General features: G+C 31.9%; 1 protein-coding gene across 1 annotated transcript; it reads left to right on the forward strand.

Annotated features, from left to right (window-relative positions):
• The first annotated feature begins 1310 nt into the window (after positions 1-1310).
• Positions 1311-14778, forward strand: LOC149903589 (uncharacterized). The gene is made up of 4 exons (XM_090108501.1): positions 1311-1515; positions 4796-5415; positions 7313-7460; positions 14496-14778. Exons 1-4 carry the CDS (start codon positions 1311-1313, stop codon positions 14681-14683), a joined length of 1161 nt encoding a protein of 386 aa, XP_089964627.1. The 3' UTR covers positions 14684-14778.
• Positions 14779-15777: the final 999 nt, after the last annotated feature.

Here is a 15777-nt window from a genome sequence, read left to right on the forward strand (position 1 = left end):
ATACTTAGTTTGTATCTACAATAATTCTGTGATATTTTAAATTTTTAAGTACGTATTACTAGCTCTAAATAAATAAAGTATTTTAACCGTATAGTTATTATTATACTAGTTTTTTCTTTTACATAACATTATTAACTAGACTTCTCCGGTATTATAATACACATAAGTAGAGCAATAAACCAATAATAATTATTATGATAGTTCTCCGCCCTCGTTTTGTTTAACAATACTTCTATCTCTATTATTAGATAATAATTAAATACCAGTAATTGAATTTGCGGTTTTTTTTAATCTGCTACCGGTAAATAGTTATGTTTTATATTTTGGGATGAGAATTATGGGAATTTTGTCGATAATTCTTCCATAGGTATTTTATTTCTTTTACCAAGTTATAGTTCTAAATACCTATATTCTAACGAGAGTACTGGGTAATTAGTCTGACAACAGACAGGGGCTCCCTAAAATCGTATTAAATGACAACAACAACGAGATTGGAGTATAGTTTATTATCCTTATAATAATAGGTAATAATATTATACATAATTAATAATAATATTATACATAGTATTATTATTATAAGGATATATATTTTCATGTATAAGTATTCGTAATTAGATAAATAAAACACGATACATATTGAAAATATACGTTTAGTTACCTACTTACTTGTTTAGGTTAAGTATAAATATTATTATTTTATAGTATGAAATTTAATAAAATAGGTAACTATAATATCTACAAGCGTCAGCTTCAGATTCGCCAGATTATTACTACTATATTATCTAACTCCACGTTTTATACACAAAATATCTAATAAAAGATACTTACACCATTCTAGGGATTTATTTGTTAGATTGAAGCAAAATAAAATAAATACTGTAGAAATAAGTGTTATTCAGTGTTTGGTTCAGTTAAAAAAGAGATACTTTGGCGAATGAGATGTGGTGGTACCTATAGAGTGTGGAGCATTTTATCATGTAATGTTGTGAAGTCCGAACGAAGCCATATGGGAAATTATAATATGCGATTTCTTGGAAAGAGCTTTCGCAATATGAAAATTGCGAAGACATCTCTCGTAAATCTAAATATTTGTACAGTTAATATTCAAAATGCATTCCTATTTTTAATGTAAAATCTTATGATAATATTTGATATAACATGGATATTACTAGAAGCAAAATATATCTATGTATTTACGTCGAACAGCAAACACAAGGACCATAAGTACATTATGCCTTCCTCATAACTATTGAAAGATAAAACAAATCATACAAACACGAGCATTCATGCGGAAAATTTAATCTCATGCCATGAAGCACTATTTCCTCGTACTTACAATAACTTATGTGAATACTGAAGACTGGGAGAAAATGCAATTTTGTGCCAATATAAAGTGCGATGAAGTAAAGGATGAAGTCTGCGGCATTCGCGAGGAAGGTGATGGGTTCCGATTGAAATTATTTGAGAACGAGTGTCAGTTGTTGCGTTATGGTTGTAACGTTGACGAAAAATTAGGTAATAAGAAAATATATTGTTCCATTATTATGTAACTAGGTAGTAGATGACAGTAAAACAATAAGTTGAGATTCATATGCGAAAATACCTATGTAAGTATTAACAACTCTTAACATTATCTAAAGAGTTAAGCAGGATAATGTAAAACATGGTTGCATAATATAATAGTTCTTTCTCATATTTATATAGTTCTTTCTCATATTTATTTTTCAATATGTAAAATTATACTTAGGTAGGTAAATTAAAGTTTAATTCAATTAAGTGTTCGAGTCACAAAGCTTGATTTGATTTGATTGTGATTCCCCTTATGCTAATAAATTAGGACAGGCAGCACGGACTAATCTCTTATACATATCCATATAGCTTCCATTTTTCGCAATATTGGTCAGGCCACGGAATATTTTGTACTATGCAGGCAGGGAGCCCGCGGCTGCAGACCCATAACACAATAAAAAGCTTTAAAGTGTTCCCCCTCTCGTCTCGTCGTGTTTGACCTGTGTCTTGCCTCTTTGCTTGATGCATAGAATAACCACTGGTATAGTTTCTGCCAATCGATACACAAAACTGGAGTGAGTTCTATAAATTCTATAAATATTAGGCGGTATTGTGAATATTACGCTCGTAAGGATGAGCGAGCGCGTAAATTATCGAATTTATTAAAAAGAATAATAATTAATTACTTAATATACAAATAACAAAATATAAATATGTAGTATTGGTAACTGTTAGAAATTTTCACAATGCAATGCAGACAATAGAAATCTTAAAGAATACACAAGAAAACATGTAACATGTGTTTAACAGAATTCTACGTAGTTCTTGTATTCTTTCTTCAACTTTCCAATAATAGAAGGGACTTTAAACTTCTTTCTTTTAAATTCTGTAAGCTTACACATGTCAACGATTGTATGTTGTAACTCACTGATGTGCGAAGATTCATTGTATCTTGATGTTATAACTTCATAGTTTATTTCTAAGAAGTCTACGTACAGTAAAATGTATTCAAGTGGCTTTTATCAGCTTACATCATTCGCGTAGAATAAGCCGCTTTCCCAGCAACAAGTTAAATCGTAATATATTTTAGCAAAACTTAATTTTAATGCGTTTAAAAGCATTTGAACTCATTAAATATATTGTGAGTGGATGAATTATTATGTTATTGCGCTTTAATATGAGGTGAATCTAAAATACATAATGTGGGTTTAAATCGGTAAAAATAATTTCTACACTAGATTTTCCTTTCAGTAGATTATTGAATTTTAGAAATTAGGTAGGTTAAACAAACCTTGGACATTATTGCGGATAGCTTTTTTATAAAACTACACTGATAAAATCTATTTAATCAAGTAGCGATATCACAATTTGTACCTAGGTATTTCATTTGTTTGCTAATGTTCAATCTATTCAAACATTTGAATAACAACTAAAAGCATTGTTCAAATAAACCACATTTCGATGGAGCGTAAATTCGATGTACCAACTCAATAAAGTATAAAGCCTATTTCGTATAGACGAAATATGTATATCGATTTCACATATTGTTCTGTGAAATATTTGACGGTAAATAATACTACAGGTACCTACTATAAATAATATAACCTAACATTTAAACTATATTATTGAATTGCGATTTACCTACTTAGTTATGTATATTTTTATTTTTTATACTGTTTATAAATTAAAAAGTCATTCATATTGAGCAAAAAGGATCAGACATTACGAGGTGATTATTCAAATAATAACTCGAAGAGAATACAATCACTGTAGGTAATAAGTAATAACTGTTTTTCATACGAGGTAGGTACAACACTTTTCCAAAACTGCAAAACGCAATAAGAAAAACGTCATAACTCATAACACGGTTTAAGACCCTTGTCCATGCAAAAACAACCTAAAACAAAAACCTTTTAGTGTCCATTAGGATTTATTAAAGCCATCACCAGACGGATTAAATCTACACCAGATATCGAAATTAAATTAGCTATGACAAAATAATTGAAGCGCATGGTGCATACCTACTAATTATAGAGCTATATGATGAAAAATATGAATACTTACCTTTAGAAATAAAATATTTTAACGGATTTTAAACGCGGTTTGTTCATTATATTACGGATTACCTATCATCCCGACGTTTCAAATGAAATTAAAATTATTTCTTTCTTTCCTTTACATTAGGTCTTAAACAAATTTGTGATTCGAACACTCCTAGTAAACAAATTTTACTTTGTAGCGAACGTTAAAATCTTTAATTTCTAAATGTTTAATACTGCCATAAAATCAAACACTAGAAAAAACAACGTGAATATTATGTTTTACAAAGAGATGATGAAAACACTGATTTGATTCTGATTAAATATAAATTAAATTGTAAACTTGTAATGTGATTTAGGTACCTAATTGTTGATTTTCTTAGGCCGCCTGTCCATCTGCAAGAAAACTTGCGCAAGAAATGTCCGACAGTCTGTCTGACAGCAGCTTGCAAGTTTACTTGCAGGTGGAAACGCGGAATTAGCAAAAACATTTTTTTTTAACTTTCAAAGATCCATTTCCATCTAGATAAAGATAAAAAATCTTTAAAAAACTAAACACTTAGAGTCGTTACCTAGTAGTTATAGTAATTATCGCCGTACCTACACCTACGCATTCTCGTGCGGCAGCGAATCTCTGCGAAACTACTGCGTAGCGAAATATCTGCGAAACGTTAGTACACACAGCAATGTTTTCGAAAATTTTTCGCAATACGTCTGTGTAATGACCATTTCGCAGTTCCTTGCGAAACAATACTGACAAGGACGCAACTATTTCATCTATCTATGTGCTAGAGTGAGACATATCATATGCGAAATCCTGCCACACTACTGACAGATTTTTCGTTGTTTCGCTGCCGCACGCGAATGCGTCGGTGTGCTACGCCGTATAGATAAAAAGTAACCGATGTTATAACATTAATTTTATTTTAAAAGTGCGTAAATTAAATTATAGACAACTTTTGTCCGTAACATGAACCTTTAAAACAAATTTATTACCTACATTTAATACAGTTTTAATCATTCTTTTGATGTCCCTTCCCACGTAAAATAATCTCTTTTCATATTTTATATGAGAATTTGGAAAATGTTCATGTCTGGTAAATATTCTGCGCCGAATACTGCAAGTTTCATTGAAATATCAGCGCTTTTGTTGCCGCTACGTTTTTGGGATTAATTTTCAGTTAAAACAATATTACATTTTCGATTCCTTTTAAATTACATCCGCTTTATTCGAAATAATATTTCAGCTTACGGAATAATCAATATGGAGTACTGTAATGAAGCTTTTCCAAATGAAAACAGGACCAATAATGTTAAAAAATTAAATGGCGGCAGTATTAAGGATAGACCTGAAAATAATTGTGTAATTCATGATTGTAATAATACTGAAAACAAAGAAGTATGTGGTATACGACAAGACGGACCAGGATATAGAATAAGATTATTTCGCAACAAATGTGAATTATACGAAGTAAATTGTAAAGAACGCACAGATTTCTTTCAAACAGATCTTTTTATTTGTAATTCAGCACTAAATTATAGTGAAACCACTCAAGTACAAGAATTAAATGACATTAATAGAAACATCAAAGATCAAATTAATGCTATAAGAAATTTGGTTATTATAAATGGCGCAATGCTTGGGAAAAATACTGATATTAATGATACGATTGATAATTTCTTTGCCGCGACTCATGTTTTCGATTTACCGATGAAAGAAATGAATCCTCTCAACACAAGGCGTAGGCTGATAAAGAACGCTGGGCCAATCAAGATATTTGTACCTCTGATTGATATTCCCAAGGAAAAGAAGAACGATACTTATCACCAGCCTACGCTATCGTCATGCTACCACAAGTGCCCAACGGTATGTTGCTCATTATAAATCTATTAATATAAATATGATCTTTGTGTGATCTTTCAGATGTTAAAGATGAGGTGGAGGTAAGCTTACCAATTAATGTTATTTCAATAGGGAAAAAGCGCGTAATTTTTAAGGTTTTTCCAACATGAATACAATATTACTTTAGGTACTTTAATATTTAACTTAATCATACTAATTTTATCTCTACTACGGGGACAAAGACGTTCCATGTGGGTTTTGTAATGGCCCACAATGGTAGTCACATGATGATGTCATCAAACTTTAAACTTCTAGAACTTTTATTATGACGATATTTTCATTTTATTTCGATTCCCTATATGTAATTATGTAGGATACGTACTGAAAGTTACAACAGAAGTTAGTCACAATAATTAAAAAAGTTAGTTTTCTCAAAATATTTTAAAATCATTAAAAAAAATTGAAATTATTGTTTCCATCTCTTGCCGTCATAGCGGTCACGTACAGTCGTGAATGTTTTTTGTTCTGCTATGGATTGTGGCAAAAAAGGGTTTTTGTTTGGCATGTACAATATGTTTTTAATAAAGGTGTTATTGACAGGTTTTGATGTTCGCTTCTAATAGAAATGAATAAAGAATAAAGTTTTGTAAAACGTGTAGTATTCATACAAAAGAGAAAAGATTTATTTATTTATTTATACTCTTTATTGTGCTGCCACAATACATAAAATACAAACAAAACTTATTCTAAGAGAAAAACATCACAGAAGGCGGCCTTATCACTTAAGAGTGATTTAATATTACTGGTGGAAATTTAAATGAGGGTTAGTGAAATTATTGAGTGTTTAGTGTAAGGATTTTTATTGCATCTCTATGAAATAAAACTGATTAAAAAATTTTCAATTCAACCTCGATATAAACAGAACCGATAGAGTAAAAAAATAATTTTGCTTGAAAATAGGTATAAATACATGCATTTCAAATTCTTTTTGAAATAACTCATCCATGGTACCTACCTATATATCTACGATATAGAGTATTAAATATTTTATGTAATAATGGCCATCCAAATATCTTACATCTCTATGAAAATAGAAATAATTGAAATTAAATTATTCCACTTGGATGCACGACGATCGACATCAGTAAAATAATAGTTTATCTTATACTAGCGATTGCCCTGGGTTCGCATCAATTCAGTGAAAGGAAAAACCAACCAACATAGTTAGAACTTTCCGTTGAATTTAAATCTGTTGTCTCAATAGATACCGAGACATAATATTACCTATATTATTGTCCCGTTCGTGTATTATAACAGTATTCACTTTGCTTACGAATGGCTGGACATTGAAGTACGATTTCTGGGTATGATAGAATATTTTATAAGATTTTTCTTTCGAGAGATTTTTAAAGATATTTCAAACATTACTTGGTGGACCTTCTAGTGTTCTCAATTTGAATAAAAGAGTAGATAAAAATATTGGAAGTCCTTAGAACTAAAAATTCTCTAAAAATCCTTAAAATCTGTTTCTTTTTGGTGCGGTCGGTTAATATCTGAACAAGTAAATTGTCAGCATCTTAACAATATATGTTTTAGAATATTTCTGTACATACATCTGAAAATAATCACATTTACAATTTGTAGGCCAATTTATGCCGACGGAACATGTAAAGTTACATAGAGCGTATCTATCTCTCTGAATATAGATTTAAAATGCAAATATCGTCCTGAGTTCTATTTAAAATAAAGGAACAATCCTTTAAGACATTGTTTAATGTATTTTATTGAAAGAAAAATAATACTTTTTAATAATTTTTTATCGGTTTCAGTAAAAAAATTTTGTCTGTTTCTTATTGAACTAAAACTCCTTTCTTTCTTCATTATTTATTTATTTATAAATAGATATTTAATTAATTTACAGAAATGTCCGGACACATACGCCCCGGTTTGTGGCGTTCCCGGAATAGTGGCCCGGGAACCGGCTTTAATGTTCAAAAACCATTGTTTTATGGACGTAGCTCAATGTAAGATGTTTTGGGAAAATAAAAGCAGTACTTCACATAGCTCGTGTGAGTATGGACTTAGTTTATTTTGAAATACAATTTTTATTTTTTTGTATTAATATACGACGGTTATTTTGTAGAGTTTGTCAGAAGCTCTGTAGAGATTTTGTTCATTAAAAGTTGATTCTAAAATAGGTATTAATAAATACATTTATTTATTGGACTTTTAATTCATATTATAGTAGTTAGGTATGAAGAGGTTTCAAAAATATTTGTTTCTTAAAATAAACTAAAGTATGAACAAAATGTAGCTACGCATATAATTTTTCGCATTAATTTTACGCATAAAATTTCATTATCTAAATATCAATCAATGCAATATTAAAAATGCATATCAATGACCTACTTAATAATTATTCAAACAGCAAAATTAACGCAACAAAATTCGGGAAGAGATTCATGGCACCATAACATACTTTACAGTAGGTCAGTCAGTCAGCGCTCACATGCTCGCATCGATCAGATTCATTTTGACGAAATAGGTTTTATTAACAATTTTTTTTTCTTAGCAGTCATTAACAGTTTTTACGTTAACTACAGGTAAATTAGCTTGGAGAAATTTTTGCATATGTAGTGGTGTGTATATTACTCAGATCTTAGAGCGCGTTTCCACTATATCGTTCTGGCCCATACAAAAATGTTTCGATATCCTAACATTACTATTTAATTTTATACTTATTCCTAGCAACACTTTTGTTTTCAATAAAAACAAGTTTTTATTTGAAAGAAAATGGTTTTGACTTTATAAAAAAAAATATATCATTCAATTTTACGTCCTTGAGCAAACGACAAGGCGACTACCGTGAAACAATAAAATATCGTGTCCATAATAATTTGTTTCATAATTAATATTTGACCATAATAATTACGAAACAAAACAAATAAATAAATCGTCACTTGATAGTGGAAAGTGGAAACACGCACAAAACCAGAATAAACCAGTTTACGCTGTCCGCAGGTGCCACGTGCAGTCGTTTGGTAGCGTTAGAACATAAAGCACATTTCATTCAAAAATTATAATTATTATGTACGTAGTTTAATTGATAAATTTTGTATTTGTTGATTGTTGTTATTATTTGTTATTATTGTTATAATATTTGTTGAAGTGAATTACATGTCCCGCAGCCGGAGGCCCCAAATGAAAACTCAGATGTACTTAAAAACTACATTTAATAGCTAAAATGAGACTTTTACACCCATGTCTGCACGATGCAGACCGGAGTTAAAGAATGAATTTATACAGTTTAATAATTATAAAGACGTAAGCTTGGATGCTAACTAAGGGAAATCGCATCCACATTCTATTCCCGTGCGAACGGCGTATTCAGCAGTTTTGTATGAAGGCAGGGCCATAACTAGTGTTTAATTTGTGTGTAAGTGTTGTAACTTTATATTGTTAATTCAATATGGCTCCAGTGTTAAAACATGGTCGAGGCAAGCCTTTGACTTCTCAAACTAAAGAATTAAACTTTAAATGTCGTTTCTTTTTCAGGTTAGTAAATTTTTCATTTTAGTAACATTGTTAATGTAAAAGTTATATGTATGTTAAATGAGCAAATATTCAAATAAAGTCTCATCTTTTTCAGAGGAGAAACACATATAGTTTAATTTAAAATCCCTTATACAGGGTGTCCCAAAAAGTAGTGATATACTGAAGCTGGGAGGTAGAGGACTTAGAGGGCTATCCGAATCACCCCCATGTGTGTTATGCGATTTTTCGTATTTTCGGAGTTATTACATTTTTTTCAATTTTTCATCTATCGCCGAGTACGATGAGATTTTTATTTATGGTGACGTGAATTATTGCGCTAGATGCTTGATTTTTTTTTGTGTGCTAAGCTGAAAGATAGGCCAATTCAGTATGGTAACATTTACTATCGTTAGATCTTCGAATGGAATAAAAAAAAGAATTAAATGCCAAGAAAGATAAAATTACCCAGTATGTTCATAACTTCAAGGGCCCATAAAAAAATAAAATCACATAAAAAAGGTTTTCCATTTGGCTTTTAAAAACTTGCTCTATCAATCAGGTAGCTACCCTAAAAATTTCATTTTATTATTCTGAAGGCTTCAATTGAAAAATTGAAATCTAAATGTGGTAAGTGCAAAATTTTTATTAACATGATGATCATTAAAACCAATAAATAGGTGTTTAAAATGATTTTTTTTTAAATAGCCCCGCTTTTGCTCAATGCAAGTGCGACATCACCGTAAAAAGTTGTCTTTTTAATGTCTGAATGCTCTTTTATCATATTTAATGGTTTCTTCTGCTACTATGAATTTCCGGATTATTTCGTCCAAATTGTGGCAGTCTCTCGTCTTTGTAGTATCCCCACGGAAAAAATTCAATAGGGTTTATGTCCGGAGACCGTGGAGGCCAGGCTAAAGGGCAAAAATACCCTGAAAGATGGATTGGTCGTTGCAGCCTGCGCATGCGCCGGTGACGCCTGCTTTAAAGCCTGGCCTCCACGGTCCCTCGACCTAAACCCCATTGATTTGTTTCAATGGGGATACTAAAAAGACCTCGGCTACTTGAGAGAATGCCCCAATTTGGACGAAATAACCCGGAAATTCATAGTAGCAGAAGAAACCATTAAAAATGATAAAAAAGCATTCAGACATTTAAAAGACAACTTTTTACGGTGATGTTGCACTTGCACTGAGCAACAGCGGGGCTATTTAAAAATATTCTGGTAATTAAACACCTATTTATTGGTTTTAATGATCATCTTGTTAATAAAAATTTTGCACTTACCACATTTAGATTTCAATTTTTCGATTGAAGCCTTCAGAATAATAAAATGAAATTTTTAGGGTAGCTACCTGATCGATAGAGCAAGTTTTTAAAAGCCAAATGGAAAACCTTTTTTATGTGATTTTATTTTTTTATGGGCCCTTGAAGTTATGAACATACTGGGTAATTTTATCTTTCTTGGCATTTAATTCTTTTTTTTATTCCATTCGAAGATCTAACGATAGTAAATGTTACCATACTGAATTGGCCTATTTTTCAGCTTAGCACACAAAAAAAAATCAAGCATCTAGCGCAATAATTCACGTCACCATAAATAAAAATCTCATCGTACTCGGCGATAGATGAAAAATTGAAAAAAATGTAATAACTCTGAAAATACGAAAAATCGCATAACACACATGGGGGTGATTCGGATAGCCCTCTTGGTCCTCTACTTCCCAGCTTCCGTTCATCACTACTTTTTGGGACACCCTGTATATACAGGGTTACTTGTAAAACACCGGCAACCTCGCAGGACAAGATAGCTAACATCATAAGTAACAACATTTCGACTTTTGATAATTTGTTAGATTTTATTTTCATACAAAAATAAATATTCATTTAATTTTCCGTCTGAATATTATAAACTCTACGCCTCCCAAAAATTACGTAAACAAAAAGCGAACGAGAGGGGGAAGGGGGCGTCGCGTCGTCCATCCGATAATTAATAGAACATAGACTTACAAATGTAAGGAGAGTACAATAAAAGTTTAAAAAATCATTTAAAAATAATTTATTGCGTTATGCCAAAAGTCGTAGAACAAATGTTGTTACTTATGATGTTAGCTATCTTGTCCTGCGAGGTTGCTGGTGTTTTACAAGTAACCCTGTATAAAATAAAAACTAAAAATAAAATGTTGTTTTATTTTATTTGCTGACCATACACTACTACAAACGCAAAAATTTCTCCAAGCTAATTTACCTGTAGTTAAATAATTTAGTAGAATATACATCGAGAATATAAGTAAGATGAAAGAATAGTGATGTATCTAACTACTTACAAGTTTATTTTCGAAGTTTGTATATTTTTGCGGTAGATTTTGTATGGAAATGTATTATTGTGTACCATATTTTTAAGGTATAATAATTATCGTTACGGTATTGTTTGCTTCTTAGCTTTGTGAATTTAATATTGTGAAAGAATCGAATAATTTACCCACGTCGCGAAATATAAATACCATATTATTTGAAAAGCTCAACTCAATTTAAACTGAAATAAAATTCCATAAAAAGTGTCATAATATTAAAAAACATAGCGTGTAAAACTTTAGTTTAAATTAATAATATTTTAAATCTTATCAATGGTAAAACGCTTATAACAATAGGCTCATATTTTTCTCAAATAAGTACGTGTTTTTCTATCTCGGCATCTCTTACATAATTGCGGGATACAAATTTATTTCCTAATACCTTTTTCACTTCATTCAAGGTATTTCCTGGCAAAAAAACGTCCTTCATCCGGGTTCTATCTAAAAATATGTACATTATAATCTTTTTAAAATTGCAGGCTTAAAATATAGAAGTTAAGACAGGGTTAATTTCCATTTATAATTTTAGTACGGCTCTTCTTTTTGCTTATCAGAATTATCTACCGAATTCGTATGCAGAAAAGAATAATTTTGGGGTAAAATCAATTTTCATGACTACTATTTTTGATTTTTAAATTAAGACTAGATACAGCGCCTTTAAATCTCCATTTTAACAAGAAACAAATAAAAATTAAAACAAAAAACTTTGATAAAGTTGTGGATGGCCACGGTTATCCAGGTAATATTATAGTTATACTAGTAACCATGGCTAGTAACTATTTAATTATTTTTGGTCAGGCTAATTATTTCAATAATGTGCGTAGCAACCTAAAGGATAAGTTGCTATGGAAATAATTTAAAAAACGACACAGACAATTCTTTTGTTTGTATTTTCTAAAGATTGGTAATTGAGTTCATTAATTCCTAAAAATAAACATTACAGAAAGCTTTTTAATTAACAGAAAATTCCTACGCACTTACACAGCGTAGCCATAACAAAATATTTTTCAACAAACAAAAGACAATGTTATCAATGCTTCACAACAACGTTGCTAAGCAACGGATCTTAAAGGTGTATCCTTATCAAACGAAGCAAAGTACAGATATAATAGACTCTCTTCACAATAGGCAGCGTTGGGCGAGTAGAGGCAATCTGCAGGATAACGAAGAGGGCCGTAAGTTCTATGATCAGACGTCAAAGTAAACATCGACGATCATTTGTTTTTCCAACGCTGACCATTTTGAAGACGACTTATTAAAATCACCCGCTTTTCCACCAAAGATGTGCGAGGATGCCTAGCGAGGGATATGTTTTTAATAAACCAATCATATCGCTTCATTCACCTCGCCTCGCTCAGCACATCTCTGGTGAAAACGGCTCACCGGTGCTAGGTTTTCTGCGCATACAAAACAAGCGTGAGATGTGTGCGAGAAATGTCTGCGAGGAGTGCGTGCGAGGTATGTTTATTTTTTTTTGAGCTAAAAATGACATTTTACAGCTTAGCATCATCGCACAGTTTGCCTTACGTCATACGTGAGACATTTTCCTCGCACTTCTTTGATGGAATCGCAGCTTAAATGTCTATGATCGGCCGTTATTATAGATGTTTATGTAATCACCGTAATTATTTTCTATTTATTTTATTTATTTATTTAATGGCGGCAAACATCGACGTTATTTTGTTGGGCCAACGCTGCCCATTGTAAAGACGGCCCATAATAGCCATAGCAGTGGCATACATAGACGATCATTTGTTGGCCCAACGCTGGCCATTGTGAAGAGACACCATCACAGGTATGTTTGTGAGGGGTCGTCTCGCAGCCCACGCGAAGTGCCCCTCAAGTTCAATGTCAAGAGCTCACGGGGCCCACTTGTATCCGATATTTGTGCCTCAATTATTTTGGGCTTATAATTATTGGATGAGAAATTATCTGTTGTTGATTGTTTATCGCATTGCATACCGTACGTTTTTCGTAATGATAATTAGAAATTATGAAATGATGATACTAAAACACATTCACTGAAGTTTTTGCTAATTTTATTCTTTTTTCTACTCTTTATTTATTCTTCAATTAATCTCAAATGTTAAATGGTCTTTTTGAGGGTAGTTTATATTATCTAAAGTCTTTATGCCTTTTTACTATATAACTTAATTGAGATTTACCTACTCGATACGATATTAACAACCGAGCCTTCAACTCAAAAGCTTTCAGAAACGACGTCATGCCTTCAGCCTTCAACAATATTGAAAGGCGTGAAAAAGCACACATAAGAATATGTCCTTTGATTTTAAGCGCCGTCAAAACCAAATTTACTCCTGCCATCCCGGTGCCAACGGAATCGCTTTGTGACAAAAATAGCACAATGAACGCGATTTTAAAAAATTGTTCCCAAAGAACACGTGGACGGCTATTGATTAACCTCGCTTCATACCCTTTGAGGGTAGTGCGCTAAAAAATGACCATATCAATATTGTGATTGGCATCATGTTTGTAGTCAAACACAGAGCAGGTTGGCTGCATAGCTAGCCCGAGGCGCGACGGCTGCGTTGACACACGTTCGTAGCTGTCGACGTCAAAGCGCTGGATATCGGATATCAATGCTATATTACCTGGGCTGCTATTGAGATTCGGTTGTGTACACAATGCGTCTGAGGTCATGTAAAGCCAGGTATTGCGTGTTATATCCGATTGTGCAGTGGAAATGATATAATGTGGTTGAATTGTCAAAGTTATTGCATTCGATTCATGTAGTTATTCGATTGGAGGTATACAAAATTGCTTCTTAGCGACAGTCATAGGTCTTAAATAATCACGATCATACATTTTGGTGGCCATTATATGCAATAATTATTTTTCAGCGATTCTGAGAAATCATTGAAAAAGCGCGTTTCAAAGGGTGGAGATGTTTCCCGGTACGGACTAAAGTAGCTTTCACAATGTATTTCATGATAAAATGGAGAATTTTTCTAATCTTGCAAATGCATGTGAAATGCATTGTGTATTATTATATTATGAGAATAAATGGTACAATATAAGTAATAACGACTTTATAAAAAATGCTTCATATTGTTAAGTGAACTTTGTATTAGTACCATAATATATTTTTGTGTTTCAATGTTGACCTGAAACTTGTATCCTAGGAAACTTATTCTATTAAAACCTTTTTAATTGTTAGTATCACATTATTTAATCTGAATGCATTTTTTTTTATTTCAGCTTACATAGAATCTTCGTTCCTGTTTTGTATGGGAGATGAGATGAATGCTCTGTACCGGTTTCTACCAGCAATAAGAACACTTCAGAGGATGGGGCGTTTGAAGAAGAAGGGAAAATTCAGGGCCAAGTTGAAGAACTTCAGGTTTATTAACGAGTTTCGATCTGGACGTCCTAACTTCATGGGATAACCTACATAAGAGTTATTTTAATAAATACCATATTAATATAGAGAAAACAATTTGATTATATTGAAAATAAATCGTGTGAACTTTGCTTTATTCGTTTGACACATTTCATTATATAAAATAATTAAATTGCTCATAATTAAATATGCATGCATGGCCGCGGATGGAACAAAATTTTCCTAGAATGGTCAAAAAATTAAAATTTATATTACTTCCAGTAACAATTATGAAATAATTTGTCGCTAGAGAATTGATTAAATTTCCTTGAATTGAATAATGAAAATCAAATTATTTTAATCCCAATTTCCCCCTTTTAGTGATAACTTAATTATCACAACGCATATACACCGAGGTATGTATGTATATTGTATTTACACAACTATCATCACATAGAGCTATTAATACAATATTCTAATTAATTTGAGCGTCTGCCATGTAAGTATAGGTAATAAAAGGACAGATTGATTCTTCTTATTTTGATTGCACCGGTGTTTTGTCTCCCATATCGCGTGCACATTTGTCTGTGATCCCGGCGTTCATTTTATTACGCTAACACAATACAGGTCCATTCTAAGCTTTATTAGCTGTGTTTTGGAATTTTCCAATACGCCGATAACATTCCATGCAAAGAAATTAACATCATATTAGAGCGTTCGCTGCGTCAAAGGATGTTTGATTGGAATCGAATTGATTTAAAATCCGAGCTATAATAATATTACCGGCGAGTTTCGCCGAATGATAGTCGAATTAATACCGGGTACATTACATTGGTATTGATGGAATTCCATGGAATTTACAAATAATGCAAACCCGTATGTAGGATGCATATTAACGATATGCGGAACGTAGCTATTGGAAAACGGTTCACAAAGGGAAATATTAATTTAAAATTTCATGTTCGTTGAAAATATTTAGTATGAATTTTGTTTGTATAAGTTTTCCTCGAATTGAGGTGGGAAATGTTTGTAAATAACTAGCGGCCATAGCTGATTCTACCTACCTCATCCCCACTGCGTCCCTCCTCTTTTTTATTACGTCATCCATAAATTTAAACAGGTTTTAATTGCATACCTACATTTTAAAGAAAAATAAGTATT

This window comes from Colias eurytheme, chromosome 13 (assembly GCF_061535395.1).
Source record: "Colias eurytheme isolate Ceu_HAF_F1 chromosome 13, ilColEury1 Martin Lab GWU primary, whole genome shotgun sequence".
NCBI classification, from domain to species: domain Eukaryota; kingdom Metazoa; phylum Arthropoda; class Insecta; order Lepidoptera; family Pieridae; genus Colias; species Colias eurytheme.

Bases quoted from the DNA above. Each gene is read 5' to 3' on its own strand.
- LOC149903589 (XM_090108501.1), top strand. From the start codon at position 1,311: ATGAAGCACTATTTCCTCGTACTTACAATAACTTATGTGAATACTGAA. The intron at 1,516-4,795 runs GTAATAAGAAAA...ATAATATTTCAG, and splicing joins TAACGTTGACGAAAAATTAG to CTTACGGAATAATCAATATG. The intron at 7,461-14,495 runs GTGAGTATGGAC...TTTTTATTTCAG, and splicing joins CAGTACTTCACATAGCTCGT to CTTACATAGAATCTTCGTTC.